Source organism: Gorilla gorilla, chromosome X (genome assembly GCF_029281585.2).
Source record: "Gorilla gorilla gorilla isolate KB3781 chromosome X, NHGRI_mGorGor1-v2.1_pri, whole genome shotgun sequence".
NCBI classification, from domain to species: Eukaryota; Metazoa; Chordata; class Mammalia; order Primates; family Hominidae; genus Gorilla; species Gorilla gorilla.
The window spans coordinates 27,139,253-27,154,499 of NC_073247.2; the positions used below are offsets into that span (position 1 = coordinate 27,139,253).

Below are 15,247 nucleotides of genomic sequence, written 5' to 3' on the forward strand. Positions count from 1 at the left end.
AATTCTTCTAAATGTAATGAGTACCTATTCATATTTCTGTCAACATGTCTGATTTCCTTAGGAGAATTTCTGATAAGTAAATGTCTGAGTCAGAGGGTATGGATATTTGTATGGTTTGTCAAACAGACCACCTAACTGATTTCCCAAAAGGTTGTATGGATTCATAACTCTACAGGCAGGAAGGAGAACGCCAGCTTCACTTCCCAGAGAGCATTTGCTGGTCTCATTTTAACAACTGTTTTGTTCACGATGGTGCACATTTTTTATTTGTTGCTGGTTGTAATAAGAATCCCTTACTATTTCACCATGAACTTTACTGTTGGCTACTGCTTTGTGGAAGATATTCTTCTTGTTTAAGAAGTACTGGTGTCTTCCTAGTTCATTATGAGACTGAGCACCAGGTTTCGATGTTGAGCATGTATGGCGCTACACAGTCTCTCTCTTTTGTTCAATCAATATAATGTGTTAATTTAATTCCCAGGATAAACACACTACTCAGTCATGATCATTCTTTAATGCTATTAAATTGGATGTTCGAATATTTTATTTGAGATTTTTCACATCTTCATTCCCAACCAACATTAGTCTATGGTTTGAGTTTTTACTATTTGTGGTGTGTGTTTTGTTCAGTTCTGATATCTAGCTCATGCTAGCTTCTCATTTTAGCCTGTGTTCATTCTAGGTATCAATTAGCCCCTCGCAGAGTTAATATACATTATCTATTTCAACTCCAACATATATAAAGTACTTATTATGGGCAAGGCACTATACAAGATGCCATGAGAGACACAAATTTCCAGACCTCTGAGATTCTAAGTCAGTAAGTTTGGGACCAGGTCAGGGGAAGGATTCATCAAAAAAGTAGCATTTCAACTGGGCTCTGTAGAAAGAACCTTGAGGGGAGCATGCAGGAAGGGGGCAGCAGTGGGCATTCAGAAAGAGAGAAAACAGCCCAAGCAAACACATCATGCCCAAATGCAAGGCTGTTTAAAGAATGTGTACACCATGTTTGGGGTGGAATGTCAAGTATGAGGAATGAAGAGGGCACACCCGCTTCAGATCATGAAAGTCTTTGGTCACCATGCTGAGTCCACCCAAGGTCACAAAGGGAGTAAGAAGGTGTAGGAGTCACAGAATGACCAAAAAAAAAAAAAAATTGTATATATTCAAGGTGTACAACAAGATGTTTTCATCTGTGTATACACTGTGGAATGATTACCACGAGCAAGCTAACATATTCATCACTTCACGTAGTTACTGTTGTGTGTGTGTGATGAGAGCAATGAAGATCTACTCTCTAAGCAAATTTCAGCCTCCCAAAGTGCTGGGATTACAGTATTATTAACTATGGTCCCCATGCTGTACATTAGATCTCCAGAACTTACTCATCTTATAACTGCAAGTTTGTGCCCTTCGACCAACATCTCCCCATTTCTCCCACACACCCCACATTTTCCATTTTCTTTATCTATTCATCTATCAGTGAACACTTAGGTTGATTCTGTATCTTGGCTATTATGAATAATGCTGCAACAAACATGAGTGCAGATACCTCTTGAACACAATAATTTCATATCTTTTGGATATATACCCAGTAGTGGGATAAGTGGATCATATGGTAGTTCTATTTTTAATTTTTTGAGGCACCTCCACACTATTTTCTGTAATAGTAATGCCAATTTAGATTCCCACCAAGAGTGTTTAAGGGTTCCCTTTCAGGAGAATTTTTCTTTCTTTCTTTCTTTTTTTAGACAGGGTCTCACTCTGTCACCCAGGCTGGAGTGCACTGGCATGATCATGGCTCACTGCAGCCTCGACCTCCTCAGGCTCAGGTGATCCTCCCATCTCAGCATCCTCAGTAGCTGGGACTACAGGTACACACCACCACACCCAGCTAACTTTTTAATTTATTTTTTATTATTTATTTATTATTTTTTGAGACAGAGTCTTGCTCTGTCACCAGGCTGGAGTGCAGTGACGCAATCTCAGCTCACTGCAACCTCCACCTCCCGGGTTCAAGCGATTCCCCTGCCTCAGCCTCCTGAGTATCTGGGACTACAGGCATGTGCCACCATGCGCAGCTAATTTTTTTGTTTTTAGTAGAGACAGGGTTTCACCAAGTTGGCCAGGATGGTCTCAATCTCCTGACCTCGTGATCCACCTGCCTCAGCCTCCCAAAGTGCCAGGATTACTTTTTTATTTTTTTGTAGACACGAGGTATCACCATGTTGACCAGGCTGGTCTTGAACTCCTGGGCTTAAGCAATCCTCTCACCTTGGCTGCCCAAAGTGCTTAGATTACAGGTGTGAGCCACCGTACCCAGGCAAGAACTTTTCTTTCTCTGAGTAGAAAAAAGTTACTTCAGCCAACAGTCTGATGTCAACTCTAAACCTACTATCCCCACAGAGACAGTATCAAAGGAGTATTAGGCTCCCAGAGTGGTCTGTAAAAAGCTATTTAACCCATATTATAGCTGCATTTTTTTTTCTTTGAGACAGAGTTTCACTCTTGTTGCCCAGGCTGGAGTGCAATGGCGTGCTCTTGTCTCACTGCAACCTCCACCTCCCGGGTTCGAGTGATTCTCCTGCCTCAGCCTCCCAGTAGCTGGGATTACAGGCACCCGCCACCACGCTCAGCTAATTTTTTGTATTTTTAGTAGAGACGGGGTTTCACTATGTTGGCCAGGCTGGTCTCAAACTCCTGACCTCCGGCGATCCACCGGCCTCAGCCTCCCAAAGTGCTGGGATTACAGGTGTGAGCCACCACACCTGGCCTATAGCTGTATTCCTAATGACTACTTTTATGGGAAAAAGGATTTTTAGCCCTAACTAACCTCCAAGTGATTTCTATATGATCTTTGTAATAGTCAGGAGATGCTTACTTCAACACTCTAAATGCAAGAAAATCCTCAAAGTAATCAAAATTGCCTAAAAGATAATTCTAAGTGGGCCATCTGGGTTTTTTTCAATACCTCTTAATTTGCATTCCACATGAAGTTGTTGAAAAATAATACAGATGAGGAAAATATTTTAAACAGGGCTTCAACTAAAGGCAGGAAAATGTTATGCGTTAATCAATTATACTTAATGTATAACAAAAATCAACTTTCACCCAAATCAGCTTTTAATTATGTGACTGTTTCACAAATCTACTATGGTAGATGTAAAATTCACTTAACCCTGAAAATTCCTGGATCAAAAAGGGATAAATGATGTCATACCTATGATAAATAATGAAAACTGAAATAATATCAGATACCAAAATCTCAAATATCCATTTGCATCTCGTTAAAATGCTTTGAATTTCTCCCTGTTCCTTTCCCATACCACCGTCCAAGTGTGCATGTGTGTGCTGGTGTCTTTTGAAGGTGGAACATGAATTTTGTCTTCAGGGTGTAATATCTTATGTAAATTTAGAATTTTTAGTTACCTTTTTCAACAAACAGAAAAGAAATGCTTAGAGTTAAGCACATTCACATGCCTACACATTAGATTGAGATTGTTCATTTATATATATATATATATATATATATATGTATATATATGCCTCAAAAGCTGAAAATATTCAAAATATAAAGTCCAAAGTGCTGTGAACTACACTACAGATGTACTGGAGAGATCCGAAGCCAAATTCAAGGTCAAGGATGTCAGCAGCAGCCATGTGATTGATATAGGGTTAGAATGTAAGTCAGCAACAGCTACGCTCCTGGTTATGTACCATCTAGAAGGCAGCTGAGACTACTTTGAAGCAGGGCAAAAAACCAGAGTTGCTATAGAACCCTAAATATTCTGCAAAGTCCCAGAGCCTTCAATTTCACCTTGTGGATTAAGCAGAGAAATGACACAATAAAATAAATTTTACTCATTCTCTCCTGGGCACTCTGAGACACAGAAAGAGTCTACCTTAAGCCTTAGGGAAAAATCTGTTTCTCTTTTTATGTGTATAACAGACACTTTCTCTTGGAACTGTTCTGGATGCCAGTGTCTCTGTTGATTTCATCATCAGCCATAGCACTAATCATGCATGCCAAAGGAGGGTCATGATGACCTATGAACAGATTTTAGGAGTAAATATTCCCTATAGAAGGCTCCTGGTTTCCAAATTGTTTACTTTCCTAGCTAGAAGAGCCAGAATGACCAGTCCCCACAAAGTAACTGTTATTTGCTCAAGCTTAAGTAACTCTGCAGGCTTCATGGTTCTTGCTGCCTTATGATTCTATCTCCTTAGTCTTTTTTTTTTTTTAATAAGACTTCTCACATCGATACAAGTGCTAGCTCTTAAGGCTATTTTTCTCCAACAAACTGATTGCAGGCCATAAAGACGTTCAATAGCAATTAGCTTTTATTGTTCTCATCTCACTTATGTGTATAGGAGCCATCAAAATGTAAAATGCACGCATCCTCTGACTTAGCAACTCCCCTTCTAGGAATTTATCCCTGCAGATGTGTTCGCGTGTGGGTGCAAGGATATATGTACATGGATACTAATTTGCAGCATAATTTAAAGCAGCAAAATAATGGACACAAACTAAATAGGAGACTGGTTAAATAAATAAGGATGCAGCCATATAGCATACAGCAGAGCAAGCACACCGAAGACATCCCTGCACATTGATGTGGAATGATCAGTATATAAAGCAAGGTGGGAACAGTGTCTGGAGCATGCTACAAAGCTGTTTTGTTTGGTTTTGTTTTGAGACAGGGTCTCGCTCTGTCACCCAGGCTGGAATGCAGCGGCACGATCACACCTCACTGCAGCTCAACCCCTGGGGCACAAGTGATCCTCCCCCCTCAGCCTCCCGAGTAGCTAGAACTATAGGTGCATGCCACCATGCCCAGGTAATTTTATTTATTTATTGTAGAGGCAAGGTATAACTATGTTGCCCAGGCTGCTCTCAAACTCCAAGACTCAAGCAGTCCTCCCGCCTCAGCCTCCGAAAGTGCAGGGATTACAGGCATGAGACACTGCACCTAGCCAAGATTTTTTTTTAACACAATACATATTCATACGTATGTGGCTAAGTGGGTACACACACACACAAACACACACACAAATCTCTGAAATAACTAAAGAAATGCATCAGCTGAACTCCTGTAGTTTCAGCTACTTGGGAAGTTGAGGTGGGAAAATAACTTGAGCTCAGGAGTTCGAGGCTGCAATGCGCTATGATCATACCTGTGAATATCCAGCCTGGGCAACATAGTGAGACAGCCCATCTCTTTAAAAAGAAAAAAAGAAAGAAAGAAATGGATCAAAGTAGTTGCCACTGGGGAAGGGAACTGAAGTGAGGTGGAGGCAAAGGAGAGACAGTTCTGTACCTTTTTCTGCAGGGCTTAACTTTTTTACTCTGTGTATAAAAAAATTTTTTGTCATTTTTTTTGAGGCAGAGTCTTGCTTTGTCACCCAGGCTGGAGTGCAGTGGTGCAATCTCGGCTCACTGGAAGCTCTGCCTCCTGGGTTCACGCCATTCTCCTGCCTCAGCCTCCCAAGTAGCTGGGACTATAGGCGCGTGCCACCACGCCTGGCTAATTTCTTTATATTTTTAGTAGAGACGAAGTTTCACCATGTTAGCCAGGATGGTCTTGATCTCCTGATCTTGTGATCTGCCCGCCTTGGCCTCCCAAAGTGCTGGGATTACAGGCATGAGCCACCACACCCGGCCATGTGTAAAAATTTTTTAACGCACATACACACACCCCCAGTAAAGAATAATCATCAAAGAATTAACCTTGCCAACACTATCTAACAGTGGCACCTACTGGTAAAATCACTTCCTATCCCAAAGTATATCTTAGAAAAGAAAACCCATAGTTTTCCTGGCACAGCCATTTCAGCTATTAGTCAGGAAATATGTTTATATTAAAGGCTCATAAGGAACCCTTCATTGGTATTAGGCCTTCTGAGCATAAGACTTAAAAGTACCATCTGACTGGTAAGTTACGGTTCATTATGGTTTGAGTTACAAGCTATAAAAAAAAGAGTGAAGAATGCTTCTATGTGCTTCCGTGGGGTGATCTCCAGCATACAGTGTTAAGTGAAAAATGCAAGGCAGGAAAAAACTGTGCAGAGTATGCTACCATTTCCCTAAGAAGGGAAGTGGATGACAAAGACATACAGCTTTACTTATATCTAAAAAATGGGAAGATGAACCAAGAAAAAAAAGAATGAATGCTTGCCATAAGGGAAGGGATTGAACAGGCTACAGGGGACAGAAATAGAACTAGATTTCTCTAAACCAGTGGTTCTCAACCAGGGTAATTCTGCCCCTGCCCCCAAGAGATATTTGACAATATCTGGAGGTACTTTTAGTGTCACAATTGGGCAGGGGTTAGGGAGTGATACTGGCACCTAGTGGGCAGAAGCTCCCACATACAACAAAGAATGATGTGTTCCCAAATGTCGATAGCACAGATTATATATAAGGAACTTATATCTAGAATATATAAAGAACTGTTACAACTCAATAATAAAAATACAAATACCCTAATTTTAAAATAGACAAAGGATGTGAATGGACCTTTCTCCAGAGAAGACATACAAGTGGCCAATAAATACATGAAAAGATGCTCAACATCCTTAGCCATCAGGCAACTGCAAATCAAAGCCACGATGAGACACCACTTCACATCCACTAGGATGGCTATCATCAAAAATACAGAAATAACAAATGTTCACAAGGATATGGACAAATTAGGACCCTCATACGTTGCTGGCAGGAAATTAAAATGTTGCAGCCACTTTGGAAAACAGTCCTACAGTTCCTCAAAGGGTTAAACACAGAATTACCATATGACTCAGAAATTCCACTCCTGGTGAAATGAAAACATATGTCCACACAAAAACTTGCACATGAATGTTCACAGCAGCATTAGTCACAATGCCAAAAAGTAGAAACAATGCAGATGTTCATCAATGGATAAATAAAATGTTTCATGTCCATATAATGAAATATTAATCAGCAATAAAAAGAAACAAAGTACTGATACGTGTTACAACATAGACAGACTTTGAAAACATTTTCCTAAGTAAAAGCAACCAGTCACAAAAGGCTACATATTGGATGATTCCATTTATATTAAATGATTCAAATAGGCAAATCTATGAAGACAGAAGGTAGACTAATGGTTGCCTGGGGCTGGTGGAGATAGGAGGCTTGGGGGTGTCAGCTAACGTATGTGGGGTTTCTTTTTGGAGTAATGAAAATGGCCCAAAATTGCTTGTAATGAGAGTGGCACAGATCTGTGAATATGCTAAAAACCATTGGATTATACAGTTTTTTGTTTGTTTTTTGAGACAAAGTCTCACTCTGTTGCCCAGGCTGGAACGCAATGGCACGATCTCAGCTCACTGCAACCAACGCCTCCTGGGTTCAAGCAATTTTCCTGTGTCAGCCTCCCTAGCAGCTGGAATTACAAGCATGCACCACCATGCCCAGCTAATTTTTTGTATTTTTAGTAGAGATGGGGTTTCAACTTGTTGGCCAGTCTAGTCTTGAACTCCTGACCTCAAGTGATTGACCTGCCTAGGCCTCCCAAAGTGTTGGGATTACAGGCGTGAGCCACCGCATCTGGCCGGATTATACAGTTTAAATGGCGAAATTTTGTGGTATATGAATTGTATCTCAATAAAGCTGTTTAAAAAACCAATCACGATTGTGAGGCGCGAGCTCCATTAGAAGTAGGTGCCCAGCAGCAGGGACACGACTGGGTGTGCATGGGTGGCTGGCAAACAGGCTGACTGAAAGCCAACCATCATCTTGCAGAGCTCGCTCTGTTAGTGGTGAGCACAGTAGCATGGGGCAGAAGGCAGAGGCAGGTAAAGAAAAGAGGTCAGGAAAGGTTTCCTCAGATGAATAGGAAGTTGTTGGTAACTGAGTTGTTGTTAATTAAATTTTTCAATGCTTTTATTGAGATTCCAGGGGGAGAGGGATTTTAGGCAGGTGGACATCTCAGGTATAGGGAACCTCAGGCTGCATCTGAAAAACTAGTTTAGATTGTCCAAACGTAAAACTCAAAGCATGTAGCCTGGGCAACATAGTGAGACCTTGTCTCTACAAAAAAATCAAAAAATGAGGTGGGAAGATTGTTTGACCCCAGGAGGTCTAGGCTTCCGTGAGCCGTGATCATGCCACTGCATTCCAGCCTGTGTGACAGAGTGAGACCTTGCCTCAAAAAAACACAAAAAAGAAAAAAACTCAAAGCCTGGGAGGAATCAGGATGCCGTGGGATGAATCAGCAAAGCAGCAGGTGACAGAGCACAATGGCTTTGGGACCCAGCCCAGAATCCTGGACTGAATATTTTAAGGGAAAAGAAACTGATGGAAGATGAGGACTGGCAGCAGAATCACTGTCGCTTTTGTTTTAGAAAGACAGATGACCACCAGTGTGGAAAATAGGCAGACTGGCGATGAGTCTGGAGACAGGACAGCTCATTTATTTATAGTAGATGTTATAAATTGTTGTCACAGCCGATTTAATCCTTTCCTAAACATTAAGCTTGAAAGCTGCGACAAAGAGAAATCAGTCCAGGATTGTGACTGTCTTTAAGGCATAGCTGAGAAGATGGACTATCAAGAACAAAGGAATTTAATATAAGAATAATATAATTTAAAATCTTCTGGTGCTGTAAAGAAAAAATAATAATAGACCCCCCCCCCCCCCGCCTTTTTTTTTTTGAGAAGGAGCCTCACTCTGTCACCCAGGCTGGAGTGCGGTGGCATGATCTTGGCTCACTGCAACCTCCACCTCCCGGGTTCCAGAAATTCTCCTGCCTCAGCCTCCCGAGTAGCTGAGATTACATGCATCTGCCACCACAGCCAGCTAATTTTTGTATTTTTAGTAGACACAGGGGTTTCACCATGTTGACCAGGCTACTCTTGAACTCCTAACCTCAAGTGATCCGCCCGCCTTGACCTCCCAAAGTGCTGGGATTACAGGGGTGAGCCATGGCGCCCAGCCAATAGCCCCTTATGAATTTAGGCAAGAGCCAGGACCCAAGTGACAATGACTGGACCCAGAAAGATAAACAAGCCACTTACCAGAGGAACTGGGGCATTTGGCCTAAACTCTGTGGAATCAGCATCTGAAGATTAAGAAAAGAGTTCAGTAATTCACCAATAGTGCTGAAAAATATTTGAAGAGAGAAAATTTTTTAAATAAACAGCCATTAGCAAACCTCGAACTTACCTTTCAAGTTAAGGCAGTTTCTTGCAAACTCTATCACTGCTAGTTGCATCCCAAGACAAACTCCTATTTTAAAAAGCACATATGCAAAGCAAATGAACTCACTTTGTATTTGTTCACATTTTCTATTCATTTGTTGGCTGCCTGTCTCTGCTATCTAGAATGCAGACTCCCAGAGAGCAAGAAGACTCTGCCTGTTTTGCTCCCTGCTGTCCTCTCAGAAGAATCCCTGACAGACAGCAGGGCAGGGGCTTAGACTATCATGAAGCCGCCTAAGTCCCAAAGTTGACAAAGAAGGAACATGAGGTCAGAAAAGTGCAGGGTCAACCGGGCGCAATGGCTCAAGCCTGCAATCTCAGCACTTTGGAAAGCCAAAGTGAGCAGATTACTTGAGGTCAGGAGTTCGAGACCAGCCTGGCCAACATGGTGAAACCACGCCTCTACTAAAAATACAAAAATTAGCCAGGTGTGGTGGCATGCACCTGCAATCCCAGCTACTTGGGAGGCTGAGGCAGGAGAATCACTTGAGCCCGGGAGGCAGAGGTTGCAGTGAGCTGAGATCACACCACTGTACTCCAGCCTGGGTGAGAAAGAAGGAAGGAAAGAAAGAGAAGAAAGAGAAGAAAGAGAGAAAGAGAGGAAGGAGGAGCTGGGTGTGGTGGCTCACGCTTGTAATCCCAGCGCTTTGGGAGGCTGAGTTGGGCGGATCACGAGGTCAGGAGATCGAGACCATCCTGGCTAACATGGTGAAACCCCGTCTCTACTAAAAAAAAAAAATACAAAAAAAATTAGCCAGGCATGGTGGTGGGCGCCTGTAGTCCCAGCTACTCGGGAGGCTGAGGCAGGGGAGTGGCGTGAACCTGGGAGGCACAGCTTACAGTGAGCAGAGATCGCGCCACTGCACTCCAGCCTGGGCGACAGAGTGAGACTCTGTCTCAAAAAAAAAGAAAATAAAAAGAGAGAGAGGAAGGAGGGAAGGAAGGAAGAAGGGAAGAAGGAAGGATGGAAGGAAGAAGGAAGAAAGAAGGAAGGAAGGAGAAGGAAAAGGAAGGGGAGGGAAGGGAGGGAAGGGAGAAAGAGAGAGAGAAAGAAGGAAGGAAGGAAGGAAGGAAAGAAAGGAAGGAAGGAAGGAAGGAAGGAAGGAAGGAAGGAAGGAAGGAAGGAAGGAAGGAAAGAAGGAAAGAGAGGCAGGGCCCATGAGACAAATCTGCCACCTTCTAGATTTGTCCCTGAGTTGAGGCATCTCAGTGGGCTGCAGTGCCTGATTCCTTCAGAGAACATCTAACACCCCAACTCAGAGGGAGTTTCCTGGGCTAAGATTTCCCACTCCTTCTCATGGTGACTTCACAGCCATAAACACAGGCTTGGCCAGAGGTTGAGCGCCTACAGGACGTCAGGCTGCTAACCCACAGACAGCCCCATAGCCTTCACTGTAAGGAAAAGCAGCAGTGGGGGGGTGGGGGTTGGAGACTCCACAGTGGGCTTGAGCATGGTGGGCAGCAGGGAAGGAGACACGATGGGCCTGAACAGAGTGCTCGGTGATGAAGGAAGGCAGACCTGTGTCGCCCAAGCCTGTTGCCACAGGGATGTTCCCAGACCCAGCTCCGCCTTCACTGCAGTTCACCAATTCTCTCCACTAAACAAATGCCAAAGAGCATCCCAGATGCTCCTCCGATAGATACTTAAGATGTACACAGGGGAAACAAAGAAGGGAGCAATCAATATATCAGGGATGCCAGAACAGAAGTCAATAAGCAGGAAACAGCTGAGTGCTGGGGGGTGGGGGTGGCGGTGAGGGGGATTTCAGAAAGTTCCATATGGCTGGGACATAAAGAGATGCTATGCTAGAGGGAAAGCTAAAGACCTGCAAACCATTCCATACTATTAAAATAATCTGAGGAACATTACCCACATTTAGACAGAAACTTCAAAAAAAAACAACGGCCCCCGACAAGCTTAGACCAGTAAAAGAAAACAAGGTATCCAGGTAACTACTCCAGGCTTCTATTTTGAAAATGGATCCTAAGAGGAGAGAGTCTAAGAAGCTAATCAAAGAGCAGGTAATGGGGGGAAATAAATGGTCTGCTGGCACTAAAAGCCTGTCCAATGGGCTCATAAACCCACCCAGCCATCCACTGCACAGTGGGAAACACAGCCTCTCTGCACTCCCCCTCCTGCCTGAGTCCCCAGCTACAGGGCTGCCTCTCCTGCATCAAGGTCCCATTTCCTCTGGTTTCCCTGGTACAGAAGCCGTACTTCGCAATTTGAAAAAAAAGCATTAAAAAGGCTCAACTCGGCCAGGCACGGGGGCTCAAGCCTGTAATCCCCGCACTTTGGGAGTCTGAAGTGGGCAGATTGCTTGAGCCCAGGAGTTTGAGGCCAGCCTGGGCAACATAGCAAGACCCCATCTCTTAAAAAAAAAAAAAACACACACACACAAAAATTAGCCAGGCACAGTGGTGTGTACCTGTAGTCCCAGCTACTCTGGAGACTGAGGTGGGAATTGGAGAAGGTAAGCACAGTTGCAGATGGAGCCTTCTCCCAGCCTCTGCTACCCAGCCGGAATAGCAGCAAGTTCTCCTAGGATGAGAAACGTTTTCTGTAAAGGGTCACACAGTAAAGATTCTAGCCTCTTTCAGATAGTAAAGCTTCTAGGCCGTAGGGTCTGAAACTCTGACGCTGGACCACAAAAGCAGCCATAGACTATATGTAAATAAATTGGTGTGGCTGTGTTCCAATAAAGCTTTATTCATAAAAACAGGCTGTGAGCCAAATTTAGAATATAGTTTGTTGACCCTATAGCAGACTATTTGGCACCTGAACTTTCAAATCCGAGTTCACACCTTTACGATAACAAACCTTTAGTGTTACCCCTCCTAGGTGTCAAAAATCTAATAAACTCATAGTTAGGGTCAATAAACATGAGTTTTACCCAGAAAAGGAATCTTCTTTGTCCTTGCCCAAGAAATCGCCTGGAGTTTTCCCAATGTTCCTCTGATTCCAAAGCCTCCAGGCACAAGAATACCACTGAAATCAACACAAAATGAGGGTAAACTTGACTATCCATTTTTTTTTTTTAAACTAGTGGTTTCAGCCATTTGTGCAATGCTTGATCCAATCACTAGTGACTATGCTCAAGCTCTATTTTCAGAACCAATTATATGACTTCACACCCTGAACTTTTTTTCTGAAATCTTCCCAATGTTATGAAGAAATTGTGACAATTTCTCACAACTGACCTCAATATATATTTTACGATAAGTCTTTGTGGCATCAGAGCATACTAACTGAGAAACCCAATTCAATTAAGAATGCCACTGGGAAAAGAAACTGAATGAAAATAGGTTAAGGTTCTTTCAAAGCACTATTATAAAAATGTTAAGATCTCTGACATCATCAGAAAGAGTTAAATTGGAAAAATCAGCCTAAGATTTCAAATGCTAATTAAGTAGTGGCAAATGAAAATTTCTTGGCTAGAAGACTTCACAGACCTAGGCAAACACAACAGCAACACAGTTCAACAGAAAACCCAGGAGGATCATGCTAACCTCATGATGCAATGCTGCCCCCAAGAGTTCTGTCAATTACTTACAAAATAAAACCTAAAATCTAAGACGTGGAAAATATCAAGAGAGAAAGGGCTGCTCTGTCAATGGAGCAGCTATTCTTTATGTCCTTACTTTCCTAATAAACTTGCTTTCACTTTACTCTATGGACTCACCCTGAATTCTTTCTTGAGCAAGATCCAAGAACCCTCTCTTGGGGTCTGGATTGGGACCCGTTTCTGGTAACATCTTTCTAGCGACCACAGAAGGGACAATACTGAGTACGTGGTGGGGTCCAGTAACATTTTTCCTTTTTTTTCTTTTTTTTTTTTGAGACAGAGTCTTGCTCTTGTCACCCTGACTGGAGTGCAGTGGCGCGATCTCGGCCGTCTCCAACCTCCGCCTCCCGGGTTCCAGCAATTCTCCTGTCTCAGCCTCCCGAGTAGCTGGGATTACAGGCACACGCCACCACGCCCGGCTAATGTTTTGTATTTTAGTAGAGATGGGGTTTCACCATGTTACCCAGGCTGGCCTCGAACTCCTGAGCTCAGGCAATAAGACCGCCTCAGCCTCCCAAAGTGCTGGGATTACAGGCGTGAGCCACCATGCCCAGCCTCCAGTAACATCTTTCTAGTGAAACACAGAAAGAACAATACTGAAGAGACCCCAGACCCAAAGGAAAATCATCTGTGTGCACCAATTGGCTGACTTTGGGTAAATGGTGTGCATATACCCAGGTAAAGGATGGGATTGGGTTAGAGGCCCAACTTAGGGGAGTCTCTCCTAAAACAGAGAGGGTTAAAGGCTCCTCTCAATAAAAGGCAAGGATGCTTGACTGACCTTGGGTTGGAGGCACAACTTAGGAAGGTTAGAGTCCTTCCTAAGGTTTAGGGGGTTAGAGGCCTCTCTCAGTAAAGTCCCTCTCTGCTAAGAATAGGTTTGGCACTATGGGATGTTAATTGCTATTCTCTTTGGATTATTCTGCCTTGCACTCTTTGCTGATAGCTATGGGTGACAGAACTAGGCATGCACAGGACCATGGGACATGGGGAGCTTTTTCCTCCTCAAAAGGGGAAACTTGAGAGTTGATGAGACTCCTGGAAAAGATCCCTTCACGATGGACAAGCGGCCACCTGAACTTTTCAGTGTCACTGCAATGGGTGCGTCTTTCTCTGGCCTCCCTGAGCTCTTTGCCTTCCCCAAAATACTGTGGGCAATGCTTTTCTCCCTTTATCTCCTTTCCTTTTCGTATCTTTTCTGTTACTCAAGGCGACCATCTTGCCCAGAGACAAGTTGAAACTCCTGGTCAGAGGTTGGATTAATGATGATGGGGCCCACCCAGGGGCAAGTTTGAGCCTTGCCAGTAAGATATTGGGTGCTAGGCAGAGTGGCTAATGTCTATGTTTTGTCACACATATTTTGCTCTGGCCAGAACAGGAAAAGATAATTTTCTTTTGTGTTACAGCTTGGCCCCCAGGGCTGTGGTGCAGCCAGCCGGGTCACTAGGGCTGCTCAAGGAAAGGGAACCCAGAAGCCTAGCATACCAACAAAAGGGTAAGAATTTCTTACCAGTCAGACTTCTGGCCTCTCTCTCTCTGTGCAAATTGGTTGAATGAATGGTAAAAATCACTGTTTGTCTCCTGTGTAAAGTTTTGATTAATGGTAAAAAGGATTTGTGAGGCTACTCTTAAGCTACAGTGAATCTGGTGTGCTTTGTGTGTCTTTCTGTATTGTTCTGTCATAATGAGGGGTACCTTAGGATAGAATGTGGGCCTAGGACTCCTGTAAGCCTGCTGTTCAAGCCACCCCAGCAAACTGGTCAATAACAAACTTTGCTGTAGGTCCCTGAAGAAAAACTGGACAAGGGTTCCCTCTCATCTTGCTTCATGTCCTTGGGAGCTTGACCTTGCAACCATGTGGCAGTACTTTCTCTTGGTCTCCATCATCACAATGGTGACCTGGGTTCAGGGTTCAATTCCTAGTTTAGGGGATAAGCCTTTCTGATTGATATTTAGGTGCTTACAACTACTGGATCTTCTTTCTGTCTGTGCATTTATATGTGTTGTGTGTGTGATGTTAAAAAAAAAAAGCTTTAATTGGTTTAAAAATAGTAAAGCTTAAATCAAGTATTGTGTAAGAAAAGTAAAAATTATAATGACTTTTAGTTCACATAACTTTAGTAATCTTTGAGTAATAAAAACAGCTTTAAAGATTATTGGGAAAATAAAGACATTTGGTCTAAATTAGGCAGGTCAGATATTAGGTTTTCTCAATGCTTTAAGGTCATAAACTGCATTGACTCTTGAAAATTGTTCAATTTACCTACTTTGGAGCATTAGATTCTAGATAAGGCCTGGGGACAAGTTGAAAGCCATGCCCCCAGCTATGCTGGAAAAGGTCAGACCTTATCTAGTGTCCTAGGCTCCATACCTAGTACGTAATTAAAATTGCTTACTAACCAGGTTTTTCACCAAAAGTAAAAGTTCCTAAGAGTTAACAGTGCAATCTGTAATTGAGACT

At 43.0% G+C, this 15,247-nt stretch overlaps 1 protein-coding gene across 10 annotated transcripts in view; it reads right to left on the reverse strand.

Annotated features, from left to right (window-relative positions):
• Window positions 1-15,247, reverse strand: part of CTPS2 (CTP synthase 2) — a 124,531-nt gene that overhangs the window by 70,355 nt on the left and 38,929 nt on the right. For all 10 annotated transcript variants that reach the window (XM_063703088.1, XM_055376653.2, XM_055376661.2 and 7 more), the window contains 3 exons: window positions 12,115-12,209; window positions 9,186-9,248; window positions 9,038-9,081 (listed from right to left, as the gene is read on the reverse strand). In XM_063703088.1, the coding sequence (XP_063559158.1) occupies window positions 9,038-9,081; window positions 9,186-9,248; window positions 12,115-12,209 (202 nt within the window). The remainder of the gene's footprint in view (window positions 1-9,037; window positions 9,082-9,185; window positions 9,249-12,114; window positions 12,210-15,247) is intronic.